This window comes from Anabas testudineus, chromosome 6 (assembly GCF_900324465.2).
Source record: "Anabas testudineus chromosome 6, fAnaTes1.2, whole genome shotgun sequence".
Classification (NCBI taxonomy): Eukaryota; Metazoa; Chordata; class Actinopteri; order Anabantiformes; family Anabantidae; genus Anabas; species Anabas testudineus.
Window position 1 is genome coordinate 14119200 of NC_046615.1, and position 21804 is coordinate 14141003.

The 21804-nt window shown below is 40.4% G+C and overlaps 1 protein-coding gene across 1 annotated transcript; it reads left to right on the forward strand.

Moving 5' to 3' along the window:
- Window positions 1-5279: 5279 nt before the first annotated feature.
- On the forward strand, window positions 5280-21802 carry LOC113165688 (transient receptor potential cation channel subfamily M member 1). Its single transcript, XM_033326018.1, is given in 28 exon segments — window positions 5280-5351; window positions 10910-10986; window positions 11693-11888; window positions 12033-12246; window positions 12561-12685; window positions 12768-12939; window positions 13254-13428; window positions 13515-13638; window positions 15240-15312; window positions 15394-15494; window positions 15686-15862; window positions 15971-16105; window positions 16223-16273; window positions 16393-16533; window positions 16629-16658; window positions 16748-17040; window positions 17381-17609; window positions 17766-17897; window positions 17981-18112; window positions 18209-18337; window positions 18418-18669; window positions 18772-18964; window positions 19517-19537; window positions 19627-19771; window positions 19874-20048; window positions 20050-20080; window positions 20244-20376; window positions 20461-21802. Coding segments are annotated over 28 exon segments (5070 nt in total).
- Window positions 21803-21804: the final 2 nt, after the last annotated feature.

The window sequence follows — 21804 nt, forward strand, 5'->3', positions numbered from 1 at the left end:
AGCTACGATATATGATATAATATGATGGATATTCAATGTATTCAGAGGCTTATTTCTACACGTTGCATTATCAGCATAATTATGCTGTGAAAACTGTGGATAATCCTAAATGTATCCGGCGACCCCTTGACATGTCCTTCAGTGGCGTCTTCTTTTGCCAGGAAATCTGAGAACATCCAGAAGATGAACTTGTTCCACTTTGGACAACATATAAGTACAGTTTATACACAGTTTAGTGAGCTACTCTCAGGCCACATTTCACCTTGATTTTGGTTACTAAAGGTGATGAACTTAAGATGAACCCTAATGTCAGCTTGGTTATCATAATCATCATTGTTTTTTGTATATACAGTATGTCTGTGCTGGCTTGGTGCTTTAGTTACTTGAGCGTGTCTTACGTATGACCCAGTCAGAGGCACAGTTCTGTGGATTACACAGAGCCGGCATGGCATTAACAGCAGCCTGTGGCTCCGATGTAGCACTGAAAATATTGACTGTTTTTGGCTCGTAATGCTCGGTAATCCCGCTCACAGCAGCTCTGTCGCTGCAGAGGTAATCAAACGAACATAGCGCTGAATATTGATTTTGCTTGTTTACATCAAATCCTGACATTCATTTACATCTATTAAACTGTGGTCACTGTCTGACGCAAAAGACAACTGTATCATGTGGCTTGGTGTCTGGTGTGAAAGTGTTGATCAGCAGTTCCCTGCAGCCCCGTCTAGCTCTCTGTTCCCATCAACTAGTAGCTCAGACCTTTCCTCAGTGTCAGCCCCTAAAGGGTCAGATGTAGGGTGAGGGGGAAATAAGGCTTTTGAGTGTGAAGCCCACATCTGGTTGTTTGGTTGTTGGACGATAAGTTTATTCTGGAAGTTTACGCAGCTGAGTGCATTACTCAACACCCCCTCCTCCGATGAGAAATATCTGCGTCGCTGCTCCCTGGGAAAGGCTTATGTGCTTCCCCCTAGTTGCACAGACACTCTAACTACAAACATGGGGGGTTATGAAACTTCTCAGATAAAAGGAAGGAGCTACTGCTTAGCTCAGTGAGACATCAAGTCAAATGGAGTAAGAGGTTGGACTAACTTCCTGTTTCCAGCCCCTTGGCAGCATATGGATTATCTGTTAACCTCTGTGAGCCCACTGGGTCCTGGAAATGCCTCACACTGGCATTTGCTAACTACATTTGCTGAACTGGTTATGTACATGTATCCGTTTAACTTCTTCAACCGGAAATTTAATGGAATACAGTTCTCCCGGGAGATGGGTTTCCAGGAACAGCTTTGCTCTAGTAGCACACTATGAGCCAGTGCGTGTGCAGAAGCAGACAGCTGGGTGTGCACGTCTGCCCTGGTGTTCACCAGAGAAGCTGTTAGCCATGAGCAGACCTATATTCTGCCACGCCTCTTTCCTGTCTACTTCCTTAAAATCCATTTTATGCTGACAGCGGAGTTCAGAGGAACCACTCCTCCAAACATATACACTTGTCTTGTCATTGGTGTTATCCTCGTGAGCCGTAACCTTCAGAAAGACCTATGGCTCGCTGCCTATGCAGTTTTACCCTTTACCCCACTCTGTTCTCTGTTGTAAACATCCTCTTTTTTTAATCCACTAAGACTCTACCCTAGCGGCTTCAAGAGGTGACCCACAGGGGGCTTCCTACTTCACACAGTCATTTTCCTTGTCATTTTGTCCTATAGGCTTACAATACAGAACTATACAATTTGGTTCAATTTACTGCCCCTGAACACAAAATGTAGTCTGCATTTAACCAGAACAGTAACACCGTTCCTATAAATAGTAAATATATAAACAAGTGTGCATAATAATACTAAAGCTAAATGGACAGTGAATGGATGTAGCTGGGACATGTGCAAACAACACAGTTTTATACAGCACAGTATGAATACAGCTGCTGTATAATGTGGACACAACTGACAAAGAGTAAATACAGTAGAATTAGTCTAAATAATACCACTTGTTAACCCTAACCCTTCTTTTGCAATACAAAACAATTTCCAATTACACTGTGACATTTAATGCCTACTTATATCTAATGCTAAGTAATATGAGTAGCTTATAATTCACAGTTGATAGTAATTTACATCCAGACCTCCACTTCACACCTCTTTAATGTGTTCTTTTGTTGGGTTTGACACATACAAATCTTACTTTGTTGAGCCCAATTACTTGTTATTAGAAGGGGAGTTCAAGGTGCTACCCATAGAGGCAGAGAGCAGAGGAAGCATGTCCTAACATGACGCACTCTTGGCAAACCACTAAAGACTATTTCCTGCCCTTAGGTTCAGGCAGAGTGTTTTGTTTGTTAAGACACGAAATGTCAGCCCATACACACATCGTTGTGGTGTGTTATTTTCCTCTTCACATGTCATTTTGTAATCTATCTGTGCAGCTCCGTGCATGTTTGTATATTATCGCCAAACTGTTTGCCGTTCACTGAAGTTCGAAGGAACTGAACACACCTTTAGCAGCGAAGGTCTCACGTGAGCACCCTGGATGTTCACAGAGTCCAAAACCAGGCACGCATTTTATTGTTTTGTTACTGTAGGTCACTGCAGATCACCTTGATAAGAACCAGAGGCCACACACGAACAAAAACAGATGTAAATGCCTTTGCTCAGTGGTTTTCACCTGCAGATTGTTGGGTGCATCTAGTTATGTAGGTTTTTCCTGCAAGGGGTGGTGCCTGCTGGCACTTCACGTGAACAAACAAAGACTTCCACTGCACCAGGTGAAACATCTCCTCTTTCTTGAATAGTGTCTCCTTCCAGAGTGTAACATGTGGAAGTGGTTTCACCCTAACCTACTTTCCAGCTGTTGGCTTTATTCCACCTGGCTCAGCTGATGAAATTAGTCACACAAGACATTTAACAGATTATCAAGTAAAACAGCTGTAGGTAAACTGAGCTTAATGCAAAGCAGGAGAATTGAAGCACAAAGTGTTTCTTACAACTGTTGTGTGACCTCGTGGTCAGAGCTAAGCCCACATCTCGGGGCTATACGAGAGGTCAAAGGGCCCTCTTGTGGTTGGAGTTGGGAACTAACTACTCTACATGCACTTGTTCCTGGAGAGATTAGTTCCAATTAGTTTGTGGCACATTACATATGAGATAAAGACTGTGTCCAGCTTACTTAAATTAAATAGTTTAAAATCAACTTCATAATGAAAAGTTTGGCCAATGAGGATCTGTTTAGTGGCGGCTGGATGGAAGGCAGTCACTTCCTCAACAACAGCCTGTTCAATAATGCATTTCTAACAGGTGAAGAGGTGTTGTTGCTCTGTGTCAGCATCATGTTTATTTGTTGTGGGCACCTCTATCTTAGATCTTTGGTGTCACAGATAGTGTAGTAGTTAGTAGTAGTACTACTACTTGTTTCATCTGATATTTGAGATTGCAGTGATATCGTTCCCAGTAATATGTGGGTTGCTTTTCTTTTTCCTTTCTGTTTAATCGCACCATACTTTCCAATCAAGTTTCCGCTGAGCGCTCTGCCTTCTCTTGGAGACTAATAATCTCCTCCACTGACACATCCAAAGCCACCAACAGATGATAAAGCTCATTTGTGTCTGCTTACTAGGAGAAATTACGCATTATCCATTCTTAAGGCCAGACAACAGAGACTCACACTGAAAACATGCTCGTGTGTCTATTGTCTGAGGTTATGACCTGAGGGTAGATTCTGACTTTCTACACTGACCACAACAGCTCCAGCTGTTTTCTGAAGCTCTTTTACGCTGTGAGTAATAATATCAGTTGCCTCCCTGCTTTGCTTACGCATGGTTTGTCTGTATTGTCGTTTGCTACAGTTTGACTTTGACTTTAGTTTCAGATTTTGTCTGTTAAATAATCTGCCTTTTGCGCTTTAAAACTAATATTCCCTCGGGAAGACCGTCATAGACTATCCCCTTGTTGGCAGCAGTATGTTTTTCACTACATTATTTTTATTCTTGCTGTTAACAGTACCAATTACTATCCAGTAGAGGGAGTTGCTGGATCTCTACTTTGTCCTAAACTGATCTGAAACTTGTCTCTTCTTCCATCTGTGGCTCAAAAGGTTTCTTTAAGTACAACTATATAAACTGATATAATATCTACAGATGGTATTGTGTTTATCTATGTAACGTCCTGTAAGAGGTCTGCTATCCGCTCACCCATAGTGTAGGTTCTTGGTTGCAGAGGTTCAGACACAATTTCTTTTTAGCAATTTCAATAGTCTGTAGAAATAATGTGTCGTAATAATTTTACATAACAGGTGTCAGTTGATTTTAGTGTTAAATTTTATATTAAATAAGCAGTAGCTAAGTAAGTAAGTACAACAATTCATTACTACTAATGGTTTTACTTGTTTCTTTTTCAGACTCTGTTAATGAATAGCAAAATAGATGCTCTCATTTGAAGAGTTTGGCCAAATGCAGTGTAGTATTAAGCCTTAATAGTTTTATTTTCCATTAATTTCGTAACAGGTCAAACTCTTCATAATACTTAACATCAAGCTGCTCTAAATCTGTGTGGTGATACTGCTTCATGTGGAACAAAGCTACAAAACCAAATCAAGTGGAAATAAAATCAAATATAAGATGCACTATACTCTGCTATATTCTAATACTGGCAAAACTACATTTGTCCCAGTTTACTCTGGGGTAAATAGGTAGGCAGTGTATCTTCAGTTGATTCAAAGTAATGTTTTTTTTTTTTTCCCGCTGCATCAGCCTCTCTGTGAATACTTTTGTGTTTGCACCCTGATGGGACCCTCCTGTCTTCCTCTGTCAGACACACTGAACCTCATCTGGAGGGACAGCCTCTGGCTTTCTGCCAGCCAACTTTAGCCTCACAGCTTCCACAGTCCCTCTAAGCCTTTTTTGTGGTTGTGGTGTGCCAAAGTAGATTTACCTTCAATAACCATTTATTAAATCTCTATCCATTAGACTCTGAGGCTTCGTAAGAGCTGGCCGCATTAAGCCTGATTATGGGATGCCCGTTTGTGGAAAAAGGTCTATGTGTCAAGAGTGTCATCGAGTGATTTATATCTCTGGCTGGGATCTCTGTCTTGTCAGACAGGACAGAGCTGCGAGGAGGAGAGAGAAGCACCAACAATGATAATGATGAAACTTTTCAAGAGTTAATTGATAGGTCGTTGTCAGGCCTTAGCTCTGCAAGTGTCCATGTAGGGTATGTTGACAGTCCTGCTTAACCCTGACCTGGCTCTACTCTCTGAGGATCCTTTTCTGAGTTCGTTTGACTTAAAGTCTCTTCAACATGGAGACCAAGGGCCCAAGTGGCACCTTTAAACGGTCTTCCCTCAAACGAAGCACGTCAGGCTCGCAGAAGGTAAGATGAAGTCTGTGAGGCAGTATGACAATCAACAGGTGATGTGGTTCAATGTGGAGTGTTTTAATTTGTGTTTTGTTGTTTTTCTATCCTCAAAGGCCTTTAAATTGAGAGTTTAATGTGGTAAATGAACGACAACTACAGTTTATGTGTTTCAATGCCATGTAATTATTCTATGGATGACTTGTGCTGCACAGTTTGTGTCACGTGGAGCCACTACAATAGTCACGGTACATTACAGGTCCAAACTAATCATTTTAGATCCTCTGTGTCTGGTATAATCATATACACCATTCAGCACTACTAGTTGAATATTGGGAAGCACACGGTTGGCATTCCCAGCCCTGCAAAAGCTATGCCAAGTGTTATTTAAAGCTAAGACACTACTCATTCCAGTACAGCAATGTAATCCTCAATGATGGACCAGTATAGATGACCACAGTCACCACAGTAGATACTATTAAGGATTTTTATATTTTTCTAAATATACTTTTTGGGCACTATTGTTTCATATAATCTTAAAATCATAAAAATAGTTGATTTTTATATAAACATAAACATATTTCTACACCAAGTCTAAGTAAATTGTATGCTGGGCTTTAAACACACAACAAACCAGCAGCAGAACTGAAAATCTAAGGAGCAGAACAAAAATGTTCATAGTTGATAATAGATAATTATATAAATTGTAAAGAACCATTTTATAAGCCATAATTTTCAAAGAATATGTGTTATTTAAATCCTGGTGAAAACGCTTCTCAGTTAAATCTGCCCATGTCCTGTATCTGACACTTACTTCATTAAAATAATTCAGTGTGATGAGTCCCTATACATTAGAGTGGGCATTGTTTGGTGAGATTAACAACCTTTGTATAATCCATAGCATTTTTGTTTTTTTGTAAAGTAATCATCAATGCCATGGCTTTCAGCTGAATAGTGCAGCACTCAGAATGAGATAGTATATGTGGTTGAATGGAAATGCATTAGCTGCACAGTCCAGACGGGTATGAGATAGCACTGTCCATTTTTCTGCATTTTTTTTTATTGTTTTGATTTATTATTGATTTCTCAGCTAAATAAAAATGATATGTGTATACATCTTTACAGTGGGTCACAGTATGAAGCCTTTACTTAACACTAATGGTTTAGAACATTAGAAGGACAGTAAAGGCACCTTCAGAGACATTCGTTTACATTATATTGCACTATTTTTAAAAGTTAAGTTAATTTAATTAATTTGCATTTCCTATTATAGATATGTTGTTCATCAGCAGCCTCTACTGTCTACTGTCCTTAGTACTTTTCACTGACAATTATTAGCTTAAAGCTCAATACTTTAAGAAAGAAATAACCTAAGAGCATATGAAGTTTGACGGGGTGGCTAATTATACTGTAGGTGTGTTTTATGCTCTCATTCTCAAATCATATTAACTATACGAAAACAAACTGTGTAGGCATCTAAATAGTTTAGGAATCCTACAGGTTTCACACTGAGATGTGAGATCACATGGCTGTGGGATAATATCAGGTGAGAGCCAAGAATGTCTGAGTTCTTAAAGCATGTGAACAATTGAATTTAAACTAATAAGAGCTTCGAATGTTGTACCGTTCAGCAGCGAAGAGAAGTTCAAATGAATTCATTATCTAAGGAAAAAGTCCTCTGAGTTGGTTAATTAAGTGTTGCCATTTTAAAAAAATGTAATATGGCATGTTAGACTTTTTACAGTACACAACCACAGTCAAAAACACAGAAATCATCTGTTACTGTATTTGCTGTCGTATGTTTTAAGATCCTGAAGGTTTACCTGTTTCTGTGCACGTACAGTAGGCACTATCTTTATTCAGATTTTGATGGTTTTATTTTAAAATTCCCATTTTTCCTTTGGGGGAAAACACAGAAAAACAGCAGCTTTAAAACATGTCTTATGACTCCCTGCACTCTTGAGGATAATCAGTGACATGTAGGACTCATGTGATGGCTAACTGGATTTTCAAATCCAGGAGGACAATGAGTGCATTTACGAACAGGGCTAACTGAAAACACTTAGCCCCATAGTTAATGCAAATTTGCCTGTCCAGAGCCTGTAACTCGAGTTGTCCAAATCGTTCCCCTCAAGTGAAAATATCTAAAAGGCAACTTGTTATTTGGTACACGTGGACTCGACATCTGGAATATTCTTATTTGGATAGTAAAGAAATCTACAAGGGTTTCCTTCTTGTCACATTGAATCAAGCTCTAACCACATCTCCATTCAGTACCAAAGCAGAGCAATTAGTTGCTTTTATGTTCAACCCTGGTGACTTCACATTCCTCATAGAACCCCCAAATCCTTTCTGATCCTTTTCAATTTTGCTAAAGAGGCTACTGTTGTATGAATTCAGAATAAATTATGAATTTCACACATATAGAAATATACTAGTACTAATACTACGTAAACAATTAAAAATGCAGTGATACAGAATTACAAATAATCAATATACTCTTTCCATTTGACAATAGGGGCTGTATAATCTGTAACTGTGGCTGCACTGGAACACGTTTTACTGTGATCTAGTTCACTAAGCTGTGGGTCAGGAGACCAGGACCATGTGATTCCAGTGCAGACAGGCGTGACTCCATGGCATACAGTATATGTGGATGTCTTGTCTAATAACACTATGGTATTAACATTATGAAATGTGTAGAAATACTTATTCTAACAGACTTTTAAGATATTATTGAAATGTGTTATAATGCATTTGCAAAAAATGCATCACTGCGTCAGTATGGCTATAAGCTAGGTAGAAAAAAGACATCATAAATGTCTTTCTATGTTTTCTCTGTCTTCCTTAACATTTCAGCTATTTTAATATTCATCTAAAACAAATGTCTTTTGTTTTAAACAATCTTTTCTTCACAAACTTCCGCATTTTGTAATGAATGTGGTTTATTGTTCTGAGGCTTGTCTTAATTCTCATTTATTTGCTTGGTGCGACACAATCTGATTTTGCAATATCTAAGTCTTTAAGGTTTTTGTGAAGTGCTCAAAGGCTGCTCTTAACGAGGCAGCTGGCTGCCGACTGGATTTGGGTTTTAATTGCTGTGGTTAATGAGTTTAAGTAAGCTGAAATAACTGCGTCATTCTGGCCAAACCCTTCTGCAAATGTGCTTTGTTTTCTTCAGCTATAATTAACAGTGGTTCATGTGTATTTTATTTATTTTTTATTGGAGTAGGACCAAAACGGGGGGAAGTTAAGGGGATGTTAGTCTTTTTTTCCCTCAGCTTTTCTGAGACATCAACCAGCAACCACCTTGGTCTTTTTCACTGAGTTACAATTGGGTGCAAACTGCTCACTTCAACCATAAAAGGAGTGATTATCAAACCATTTCACATGAGAAAGGTTTTAAATAAATGTATAAGATGTGCTTTCAAACTCCATCTCACCTTTTAGTTCAGCTAATGTCTTCATTTTGTTATTTAAATGTGAATCTGAAAGATTTAAAATAATTTAAGTGGTTAGATTAAGTTCAACACATGTGACACAAACATGATCCATTTGAAAATGATCTAAATTGGTCAGAATGAACTTTTCCCTATCTAAAGAGAAGACTACATCCATTATGTGGTTTTAGTCTCCAGACTAAATAGTTATAAACACTCTACAGATATCTGACTACAGCCAGAAGGATAAATGGGAGTTTTTGAAACAGTAACATCCTTTCACAGCCTCCTAGGTGACAAGATCACTGCAGTTTCTTAAATGCAAATCCACTTAGCATTATCAAAATTAAAAACGAAGATTAAGAGAATATTGCAAAGTTGGTCTGCTGAGTTTTCTTTTTCCTCACACAGAAATGGGGTGGGTGGAAATAGAGATTAACTGCAATTAGTATTGACTGACCTTGCCCCCAACTGGAGACCAGTCTTAACAAGGCGCCGTCCAAAAGAATGGCTGCATCCAATTCTCTCAATTATGCAAATTGGGTTGAAATCAAAAGTAGTTGAAGGGGGAGAAAATGTTTAAACTGGAAGTTGTGGAGCCTATGGACAAGACTGCAGCACTTTTAGGGAGGCTACTCTGTCTTCTCGCACAAGCTGCGAGCTTCCACACTACGAAGTGAACACAAAGAAAGGAGTTCCAACAAATTGGGAGATTAGGGGCCGGTAATCAAAGTAGATTTATTGTGCCTTGTTCAAGCGAAGGATGAAAATACCCTGTGGGCATGGAGAAGGGGTCATGGGACTCCCAAAAGGATTACCTTGAACTGGAGTCATGAGACTTGGGCGAACAAAGACCCTGCTCACATGCTCATCATATTAACTGGCCCTCATAAAGTGAAGAAGTTTCATGTCCTGTGGGATTCAATGAGGGCACTTGACCGGGAGTGCAGCACCAGGAGAAAGCTGAGGCAGACAAGCAGCAGACTCTCTACTCTCTGGGCTTAATCTCCACCAGCAATAGCAATAGGACTCTGCGGTTTGGACAGACAATTGCATGTAAGTGTATCTACAGCCTGTAACTGCAACCCTGAAAGCTTAATTTAATCTTTTTACAAAGGAGAAACTAGAGATTTAAGTGATTGGCTAAAGACATGATATGAATTGTGGAGCTTGGAAAGTGAATTCAGATGTGGTGAATGTGAGCAGAGCTGCACGCGTGATACCACTGCAGGTGAAAAACGTCTGAGACAAGATAGGCACAAAAACCGACAGCCACACACTGCCTCAGACAAAACCAACAGTTCTGTAACTTTTTGTAATTTAGACATAGCCAAATTGTTAAGCAAACAAATAGTTTAACATTTAAAAATAATGCAAATACAACAACTAAACATTAAAATAAAAAAATTTAACAGGAGTACTTAAATTTACTGTCATCTCCTGCTTCAGCAAAAACAATACTTAGTGGTTCTATCTATTTTATATTTATATAGAATGGGTGTCTACTTTGCTTTTTTATTTTGAACATATATCAACTTTAAAAAAACATTTTTTGCAACTAACCTAACTGAAGAGACAGAGCACAAAGCCTCCACTGTGATTTTTAACTATTAATATTGTTAAAATATTTAACATTTTCTATTTAACTTCCGAGTGGTTTCCTGGAAAGACTTGCTTCCAGTGCTTCAGTTTTAATTGGGTCTCCACTGTCAACAATGGCCCTCAGAGAAACTCTGCTTTGAACTGAGGTTATTTTTGCTTGGCACTGGAATAAGATCAGACAGCAAATGCTTTTCACTGGCTGCTAATCAAACTTGTGCAGATAATAAAAGGTGTTTAATTCCACAGAGTTGGTAGTCAACATCAATTGTGCTCCAATAACCTCAGGAACAACAGCACATTGTCAACCGTACTGCGTCGTATACAATGTCTGTTAGCTATAGTCAACGAGCATTATAGAAATAAATTCACTTTAATCATATGTATTTGTAATTTATCATTTAACAGTTCTCATGTTTTTACCATTAGGAGGACTTAGGTGCAGATATTGCCAAGTATGAGCTCCCGGTGACTGCGGCTTGACAGGGTGTAATGTGAACTAACGTCTTCTCTCCTCTTTTTATTTTGTCTTTACAGGCACAGAGAGTTTGGATTGAGAGGACCTTTCTTAAAAGAGAATGTATTCACATATTTCCCAGCAAAGATCCAACCAGGTAATTACAGTCTTCAAATTACGATTTAGTTATAATGGTTATTACTTGTGATAAATATAATAGTGTTAGGTTGTAACAGCTACCGTGCCATTATTTATTATTCATGTCATTATTCATGATATAACATGTGAAACATGAATCCAAACCTTTTCTGTCAATTTTAGAATAATACCTTAGTGGCATTAACTTTATATTCTGTCATCTGGGCCCATGTTAACTCATGACAGAGTTGTAGATATGTGACTAATGTATCTCTTTGAATTCATTAATTTACTAAATAATGACACATATGACCACCAGTTGAAATACTTCATCAGGATTAACTAATCCAGTGTATTGTAGGACATGATTAGTGCACTGGGCTCTGAGAACAGGCTCAAAGCAGCTAGGCAGTGAAGCCCATTGTTTGTTGAGAGTATGAAGCATTTCCCAGAAATGGGCACAGTCATGAAAATGTCTGTGCACTGTGTATTTCTAGGAAAACACAGCCTTCGTGGGCAGAAAACAAGTCTCTGACTTGGCTCTTTTACATCTAGTCATGGTTCATACTCTTGATAACACTGGAGAGTAAATTAGTACTTCTCTCAATCTCTGTGAATATCCAGAACAGTTTACATTCAGAAATTAGGGACCAGACCACCACTTGGTGATGTGAAGCCCAGTAGAGGTGGTTAAGTGAATTATTCATTTTCTGTCAACTATGTAGATGTGCCTGTGGTCAGCTCACTACACAGCATGTGGCCATCCCTCCCGGTGCCAACTCAGTAGAGGAAACGAACCAGCTAGTGCAGATTGACACCCCAAAGGATAAATGGACTGTGATAAAGCACACCAGGACGTACCCAACCGATGCCTTTGGCATAATCGAGTTCCAGGGTGGCGGTTTCATCAACAAAGCCATGGTGAGCCTCAGTCACTGAAAAATGATGCTTGTCTAACGTAGTTGGTCTTAGTTAGAAGTAAACGAAAGCACGAGAAAGTGACTGGATGTGATGCGTTCTTAACAGTTTCTTTGCTTTTCCGTGCTTTTCCCTTCTTTGTACAAGTATATCCGGGTTTCTCATGACACCAAGCCTGACAACCTGTTGCATTTGATGGTGAAGGACTGGCAGTTGGAGCTCCCCACGCTGCTTATTTCTGTACACGGAGGTCTACAGAACTTCGACCTCCAGCCCAAACTCAAGCAAGTGTTTGGCAAAGGCCTGATCAAAGCGGCCGTCACAACCGGGGCCTGGATCTTCACGGGTGGAGTTAACACGGGTAGGACGCTGACTGTTGGGATAATGCTTTTAATGTTCATTTAACAAATAACAACTTGTGACATTAGAAGATTACCTTTGCTCTAAATTGGTATTGCATAATAACTATTCTGCAATTTCCTGGGAGAGATTTGACCAACCCATTGTCACAGGTTTAAGCAATATAATTAGAGCTTTTGTGAGAACATTAATCACAAATGACAATCTGTGTGTGGACTTTTGTGTGCAGTCACCACAGTGTGTCCCATGATCCACTCTCACTGGGCAGCTGAAAGTCATTATTCACGTGGCTGTATTTTGCTTACTACAACTTAGGGGTGATCCGTCATGTTGGAGACGCCTTAAAGGATCATTCCTCCAAGTCACGAGGGAAGGTGTGTGCAATAGGAATTGCTCCATGGGGGATCTTGGAAAACAAAGAGGACCTCCTTGGAAAAGAAGTGGGTACATTTGCTTATGCATTTAGTTTCTAGAAAAATTTAAATGTTGTTGAAACATTTCAAACTTCTTCTCTATTTATAGGTAACCAGGCCCTATCAGACAATGGCAAACCCACTGAGCAAACTGGCCGTACTCAACAACAGCCACTCCCACTTCATCCTGACGGACAATGGCACCTGTGGGAAGTATGGCTCTGAGGTCAAACTGCGTCGACTATTGGAAAAGCACATCTCCCTGCAGAAGATCAACACTCGTAAGTCTCATAGTGCTCCACGGGCGTCCTAAACTGTTCCCCTTCCGTGGTGTGTTAATGTGAACCAGTCTTGTTGGACATGTGGATGGAGACCTCCTCTGTGACCTGTGGGCTTCCCTTTGTCATCCTATGCCTGGAGCTCGGATAAGGCAGGGACAGCAAAGGGATGCTCAGCTGTCACCTCTGACTTCACTCCCTCCCTCCTGCTGTGTTCGGCTGCTGTATTTCCTTCTCAACGTTCTGTTGCTGTTACGGTAAAATCAGAGAGAAATGGACGGATTTCGTTGAATGACAATTTTTTCTGTGTTTTCCAGGATTGGGTCAGGGGGTCCCTCTGGTGTGTCTGATCGTGGAGGGAGGTCCCAATGTTATCTCCATTGCCCTGGAGAGTCTCAGAGACGAGCCTCCTATCCCTGTGGTGGTCTGTGATGGCAGCGGCCGTGCTTCTGATATTATTTCCTTTGCACACAAGTTCTCAGAGGATGGAGGGTGAGATTTTGGATTAATTCTACTTTGCACTGTTAACATTCCTCGTTTAAAGAAGCTGAAAATGGTTTCTTTAAATGTTCTTTCAGCCTGGTTAATGATGATGTCCGAGACCAACTTCTTGTGACTATTCAGAAGACTTTTAATTACAGCAAAAGCCAATCACAGCAGATCCTGCTCATGATAATGGAGTGCATGAAGAAAAGGGAACTGGTGAGTAGAATAATAAAATGATCATAAAAGGGATAAAATAAGCTATGGATATAAAGAATCTGTTTAAATTAATAAATATAAGTTGCAAAGCATCTTGTCTCCATTGTCATTCATACTCATCTGTGTATGTTCATTGACATATTGAATAAACTCAATCCCTACAACTTTCCTGTGGTTTCTCCTTTTTGTTGTGGTCATGTGTGGTATGTCGTGTAACCCAGGGCTTCACTGTAGGCCATCATAAACCCTCATCTATAAGCACACAGCTGTAAAGTGGTCCAGGGCATCCGATTGTACAGTGTTGAACTCTTAACTTTAAAGTTACAATACAGTTCAGCAAAAGAATCTCCACAAATAGAAGATTAACGCCAGAGCTCAGAGGATTTCTCCAAAGTGTGGAAGTGTGCTGTAGACCTTAGTGCACAAATAGTAGTCGCATTTGTGCATCTCCAGCCGATTTCCGTAGAAATAAGTGATGTGATTAGTACCTTGTAATACCCAGAGCATATAATCTCCAGACTCCATACATTTGGGTGGGAAAGATCAACACACACTACCACCTGCTTAGCAGAGGGTCTTACTCCATCCATTCACAGTAAGCATGTAGCACACAGATGGAGGAGAGGATTCATCTCCCTAATCCTCAGCCAGGTTCCTGTCTCTCTCCACTCCCCCTGGCTTTTTTTCAGTGCCCAGAGTGCTATCACTTCACCAGCTACTCTGCATCCCTGATGTATTAGACTGCCTAATGCTCCAACACACTCAGATAAGCAACTTAAACAGCTTTTGCAAAGATCAGACTTCAGTGGGCTTTTTTCTCCCCCCTGTACCATTTAGTTTTTACTGATACTAAACCCAGACAATGTGACAGGACTGCCAAGTAGTTTGAGCTCTTTATACACAACTGAGGGGTCACACCATTTTCTCTTAATCTAAAGTGCCATGACTAACCTACAGGTGAATCAGTGTCATGTCTAGTCCCCGCATAATCCTTTCACTCTAAGTGCATCCAGTGTGAGCAGCTGGGTTAGACAAATAAAAACACTGATTTAGAAAGCTGAAATGTGCTGTGATGTAACACAAGGACACACCATTCAACTGAGGTATGGGTCGTCATTACAAAAGTCTCTCTATTTTCAACACTACACCCTTCAACTGTCTGAAAGAGCAACACAACTTTTCTTCATGGCAGTCTGATGCAGGCTATTCATCGGTAATGTTCTCGATGGTGCCGTGCAACATATTCTCGCGAACCTAATCTTATTTAGCATGGCTGCACATGTGACTGGCCTGTCAGCATAATTTAATTTGATATAGCTGAGTTTATAACAAGGCAAGTACTATCAGTCTGTCTGACCAGTAAAATAACTGTCTGTGCTCGAAGAGTCGGACACCGCTGAAAAAAATAAACCTCCCATCAGCTGACCCCACATGTTTGCAGCTACATTGACAGTACAAATACATTCCAGGAACAATTTTACTTATTTATTAATTATTTCCTTTTTTTTATTATTTTGTTTTTCTGTTTTAAGAGATTCAAACATTTCAGAACATGACTAACAGCCTCGTGAATGCTTCTCTTTTTGTGTTTTCACACGTAGATCACAGTTTTTCGAATGGGTTCAGAGGGACAACAGGATATTGAAATGGCCATTCTTACTGCTTTGTTAAAAGGTATAACCTTAATCAGACTTACAGAACATGCTTTCATGTATTACCTTACAAGCATAACACTCTATCTGTTTTGGATCTCAGGCACAAATGCCTCAGCAGCAGACCAGCTCAGTTTGGCTCTGGCCTGGAACAGAGTGGATATTGCTCGTAATCACATCTTTGTTTATGGACACAATTTACCAGTGAGTGTAAATTATCTATTCCACATGAGGGCAGTACAGTTGTTAAGTGATGTACAAAATACCTTTCTGCTTCTTTGACACACTACATTTTATAATTTCATGTAATGAAGTCATAATAATAGCAGGAAAATAAGACATATGTGTTTGAGGAGAAGTTACAGCTTCCTTCCCCTGTTATTATATGTGATCAGCCTGCCGGTGCCATTGCACACACTGCAACCTCTGCAGCCCAGCATCCGGAAAAGCAGAAGAGTCCTGCCAGCGCTCCCCGCAACAAGACCCGGGCAAAGAAGGGGAAAGGGAAGGGAAAGGCGAAGCCTGAACCTCCAGAGGAAACAGACCCGAGAAAGTTGGAGCTGATTCGATGGGTAAGAGTGGGACTCATGACAAAACCATTCACTTTGATGGAAAAGCGACAGAGTGGCTGTGTGGCACAAAGAATAATTAGTCTGTCTCATGTACTCACCTTTTCGTAGGTGAACTCACTGGAGCAGGCTATGATGGATGCTCTAGTGCTGGACAGAGTAGACTTTGTGAAACTGCTCCTTGAGAATGGCGTCAACATTCACCACTTCCTCACCATTCCCAGACTGGAGGAGTTGTACAACACGGTGGGCCTTATACACAAGAGCAAATAAAAATTTTGATTTCAAGACTTAAAATAGAGATGTGACAAAAGTGAAACAAAGGTTCTTCGTCCTCTCATATTCGCTATGCTCTTCTCTCAGAAACTTGGTCCTGCTAATACACTGCATGCAGTGGTTAGAGATGTCAAGAAGGTAAAATGATCTTTCCTACAGTATTAAAGGTCTCGCTGAATAATGTCTGACATTTCAAATTTTACATTATCTTCAGACACTTCTGCGCTGTTCTATGTATAACTCTGATTATTTGGCAGGGCAACCTTCCTCCAGATTATCAGATCACTTTGATTGATATTGGTCTGGTGCTGGAGTATCTCATGGGTGGAGCGTACAGGAGCAATTACACCAGGAAGGTTTTCCGGAACCTCTATAATACTTTGTATGGACTAAAAAGGGTATGCACAGGTGGAAGAAAATAAATGATAATGGCTTGTTCATCATACTAAGTAACATTTGATATTAATTATCATGTTTTGTTCTGTACTTGCAGCCAAAGGCCCTAAAGCTTCTAGGGATGGAGGTCAGTTGTCCTTTCGATGGTAAAATAAAAGAGTTTCGGATCAAACCCATTGAGCAACATTAACCTGTTATCATTTTTAATCTTCTTAGGACGATGAACCAAGGCCAAAAGGCAAGAAAAAGGCAAAAAAGAAGAAAGAGGAAGAAGTGGAAATTGACGTGGATGACCCTGAGGTCTGTCGATTCAAGTTTCCGTTCCATGAGCTGATGCTGTGGGCAGTGCTGATGAAGCGCCAGAAGATGGCGCTGTTCCTCTGGCAGCGTGGAGAAGAAGCCATGGCCAAAGCCCTGGTGGCCTGCAAACTGTATAAAGCCATGGCGCACGAGTGCTCTGAGAGTGAACTGGTGGATGACATCTCCCAGGACCTGGAGAACAACTCCAAGTCAGTACAGCTAACGTCTTGAATAGGTTTCAGTTCTATTTTGTAAGGCCTTAAACATCTCTCTGTAAAGTGCCTTGAGATGTTGTAATTTGGCACTATATAAATAAAATTCAATGGAATTGAGTTGAATAAATCAATGTAATAGGTTATTTTCCCAATATAAAAGCACACTTTTGTGTCCCTAACCTCTAACTGTTTAGACTGTATAATATTTGTTATGCAAAATTAGCTTCTGATACTCCTGTATTCAAATATTTGTTTATATTCACTATGTGTAACACAAACTTGTTCGTAGAACGGCTGTATACCAGTGATTAGGACTGTTCCCTCTCTTTCATAGAGAATTTGGCCAGTTGGCCTATGAGCTGTTGGACCAGTCCTACAAGCACGATGAACAGGTGGCCATGAAACTCTTAACATATGAGCTGATAAACTGGAGTAACTCCACCTGTCTGAAGCTGGCTGTGGCTGCTAAGCAACGTGACTTCATCGCCCACACCTGCAGCCAGATGTTGCTTACTGACATGTGGATGGGATGTTTAAGGATTGGCAAAAACCCTGGTCTCAAGGTTGAGAAAATGTTTCCATTCAAACGACCACCAAACATACTTTACAATTATCGTAATGTATCAGTGGTTGTAATATTGCCACAGTACTGTCTTAGAGATAATAATTCCCTGTCAAAGACTAACCCAATTGTATTTTACAATTATTTTTTCAACTAGGTTATTCTGGGAATCATCTTTCCTCCTCTGATTCTTCTTTTGGATTTTCGCCTTGGAGATGATGCGTCCTATCATGTTCCTGGAGACAAAGAAGAGGGAAAAGAAAAGGATGATGACACAAAATCCAGCAAGGTCCTGGTTCACTCTGACCTCGTCTGATTCATTTGCTTTAATTGCAATTGTTGTCAAGCTGAGAGTTTGCTGTTACTTCGTAGGAACCGAATACTGATGCAACTTCCCGAAAGGGAGATGAAGAGGAGGGCAGCACTAAAGTTAGCAAAATCCCCATTGGCAAAAGGTTTTTCGAGTTTTACGATGCACCGTTCACCAAATTCTGGTTCAACACTGTAAGTTCCTTTCATTTGCGTGAGAAAAATTATGTTCAGCATTTAAAAATATTTACAATTTACATTAAAATTGCTTCGTGCCTTTTTTTTTTTTAGATTTCCTATCTAGGTTATTTGATGTTGTACAACTACATAATCCTGGTGAAAATGGAACGATGGCCATCTATACAAGAGTGGACTGTTATTGCATACATCCTCACACTTGGCACTGAAAAAGTCAGACAGGTAAAAGCCACACAACATTACCAGCATGATCAGATTTGGATGATGTGGTTTCTGAATAACCTTCAAACACTGGTTTCTAGATTCTGATGTCAGAACCGGGGAAGCTAAAACAGAAAATCAGCGTGTGGCTGGAGGAGTACTGGAACATCACAGACCTGGTTGCCATTTCCACCTTCCTCCTTGGGCTCATGCTACGGCTGCAGCATGAACCTTATATGGGCTACGGGAGGGTCATCTACTGTATAGACATCATCTTCTGGTACATTCGTGTCTTGGACATCTTTGGAGTCAACAAATACCTAGGACCCTATGTGATGATGATAGGGAAGATGGTAATGTAGTCCAGTGTTTTATTCTCAGTCAAACACATAATATAACGGACTCAACATGCAAATTCACACTAAGTTCAAATGTGTTTGTTTCTTGTTTTTCAGATGATTGATATGATGTACTTTGTGGTGATCATGCTGGTGGTGCTCATGAGCTTTGGGGTAGCTCGGCAAGCCATCCTTCACCCTGATGAAGAGCCAACCTGGCGCCTAGCCAGAAACATTTTCTACATGCCCTACTGGATGATCTATGGAGAGGTCTTTGCGGACTCGATAGACCGTAAGACTAGAATTCATAGTAAGATTCTGTTTCCTGATTCTGGGCAGATGATCAGTGCTGCATTCATTTCTGTCTTCAATTCTGGGATGTTTAGTCAAAATATATCACTACTGTAACCCCTAAATACTTAGTCCCCCCCTTTATAACAGACCCTTAACTCAATAAATGGCAATAATTTGCATTAATAATTGTTGTTAAGTCATTGCCCTAAATCACGATCATCTGCCATCAAGTTTGTTTGATTTTTTTTTTCCTGTCAGTATTTCTTCAACAAACAGCTATTGAAAACCCTTAATTAAACAGGAGTAAAGTTGTTTGTTGTCCTCAGTAGTTATCTGAGGATTTTTCTAATACATCTGTCTGATTTATTTTTGCTATATGTTGTGATTTGGAGCTGCATGTTTTACTCTTAAAAACAAAATACGCAGCATTTCTGATTGTGCTTCACAACCAAAGATGAAAAATGTATTAGCTTTAGCTTGACAGAATTGTGTCTTATAAATGTATATTGGTATTTAACACTTTCTCCATGTTTCTGTGTGACTGCGTTTTTCTTTTGGATTTCTCAAGTCTATGCAATGGAAATTAACCGTGAGTAGTTTAAGTCAATAATGCAAATGCGATCAAATAACTTGTGTTGTCAGAAGTAATTCTATATCCATAAATTCTTCTGTCTACAGCTCCGTGTGGTGAACATTTATATGACGAGGATGGAAAGAAACTGCCTCCATGCATCCCTGGCGCTTGGCTCACACCTGCTATTATGGCTTGTTATCTCCTCGTAGCAAACATTCTCCTGGTCAACTTACTCATTGCAGTCTTCAAGTAAATATGTGTTCCAATGTCTGACAGCTATATTATTCTACCAGAAACCTCTGCAGTACCATTGCAGTTTGTATTTATCCATCTGTGTGTCCTGGCCCACAGCAACACCTTCTTTGAAGTCAAGTCCATTTCCAATCAGGTGTGGAAGTTCCAGAGATATCAGCTAATCATGACTTTCCACGATCGTCCCATCCTGCCTCCACCTCTCATCATCTTCAGCCACCTCTACATCCTCATCAACAGGCTTTTTCGCAGATGTGCCAGGAAGAGACAGGAAGGGGGAACTTGATGAGAAGGATCGAGGCCTCAGTTAGTCTAAATAACATCATGATACCTAAGCATACAGAACCTTCATGTACTGTATAAAGCTATTTGATATGGGTTACTAAAGCTAAAAAATGTTTTCATACTTTTTTTAATCCTGCAAAAGCAACACATAGACTTACATGGTATCTTGATTTGTTTCTACCAGAGCTGAGATTGAATCCAGAGGAGCTAAAAAATCTGTATGAGTTTGAAGAACAGTGTGTGGAGGAATATTTCCGTGAGAAAGAGGACGAACAGCAGTCCTCCAGTGATGAGCGAATCAAGGTTACTTCAGAGAGGTGAACCTCATTTTAAAGCGTGCTTTAGACATTTCTGAATTTAAAGTTCATGCTTACATGAATTTTGTTCCTTTTTTTTGGCAGAGTTGAGAATATGTCAATGCGTCTAGAGGAGGTGAACGAAAGGGAGAACACAATGAAGGCCTCCCTGCAGACGGTGGATCTGCGTCTGGCCCAACTGGAGGAAATCCATGGACGAATGGCAGTTGCTTTGGAAAAGCTTGCCGGAGTGGACAGATTGGAGCTAACTAGAACCTATTCACGAAATTCTTCTGTGTGTGACCCTTCCTCCCTCCATCGTCAGGGCAGTATTAACAGCGCTGATGGTTACAGCCTTTACCGCTTCCACATGGACATGGAGGAGTTTGCGTTGAAGCAGAAGGACACAGATGAAACGACAAAGATTGGTGTGGAAAGACAGAGGAGTCTGCGACAAGCCTCCAGCATTTGTACGCTTAACGCGAAGGAAGGTGGTCAGACTTTAGAAGTAGCTGGCTTGGCGAGATCACGACCCAGTTCATGTGTGGACATCCTCATATCTCCGTGTGAGCAAAAGCCTGCTTCTGCAGGATCAAGTGAAGAGACCTTAACCAACATAAAACATGGCAGCACAATGCTGCTAAATAGCATAACAGACAAGAATAGACTAAAGCCTTCTTTACCTCCAAAAAGGACTGAATCTTTAAGACACTATCCAGTTGAAGACCAACCCAAGTCCCCTCTCACGAAGAGGTCTATGAGCACGATCGTTATCAGCCCTCCTGATGAACCAGAGGAAACAGTGGAACCCACAAACAAGGATGAAATGCTAATAACCTCCTCTTCTCCAAAGAGGACAAAATCTCTAAGATGTATCCCTGCGGAAACACAAAGTCGAACTTCCCCATTCACAAAGAAGAGGGCTATGAGCAGCATCATCTACAATCCAGATGAGGCTGCTAATGATATGCTGCAGGACACTAAAACACCAAATCAGTGGCCTGCAAGCTTGGAGTACCAGGTGCACCCCAGCTTAGGACACATGCCTAAAGTATCAACAGTCAGAACTCTTGCCCAGCAGTTTCAAATAAGCACATCACCCACAGAGCCTAAAAAAGAGGAGAATCCGATTGATCAACTTCCTTTAGAAAGTAAAGGAACTCTTCCAGTAACCGAACCCACTGAGGACCAAACAAAGATCAAGGTGGAGAGAAACCTCTCAGACACTGCTGACTGTCTGACTGTAGATGAAAGGTATACTCCATCTCACAGGTCACAGAGCTGGAATGCCAGTGAGAGGAAAGCAAAGTGCTCACTGGTTAACAAGGAACCAAGAGCCTCTAACAGTGAGAGAGACCTCGTTGAAGTCTTCAAGGTTTCGGCTGTCAAACGGGAAGATAAGGAAAAGAAGATGGTGGTAAAAAAGAGAAAAGACGAGGCACAATAACA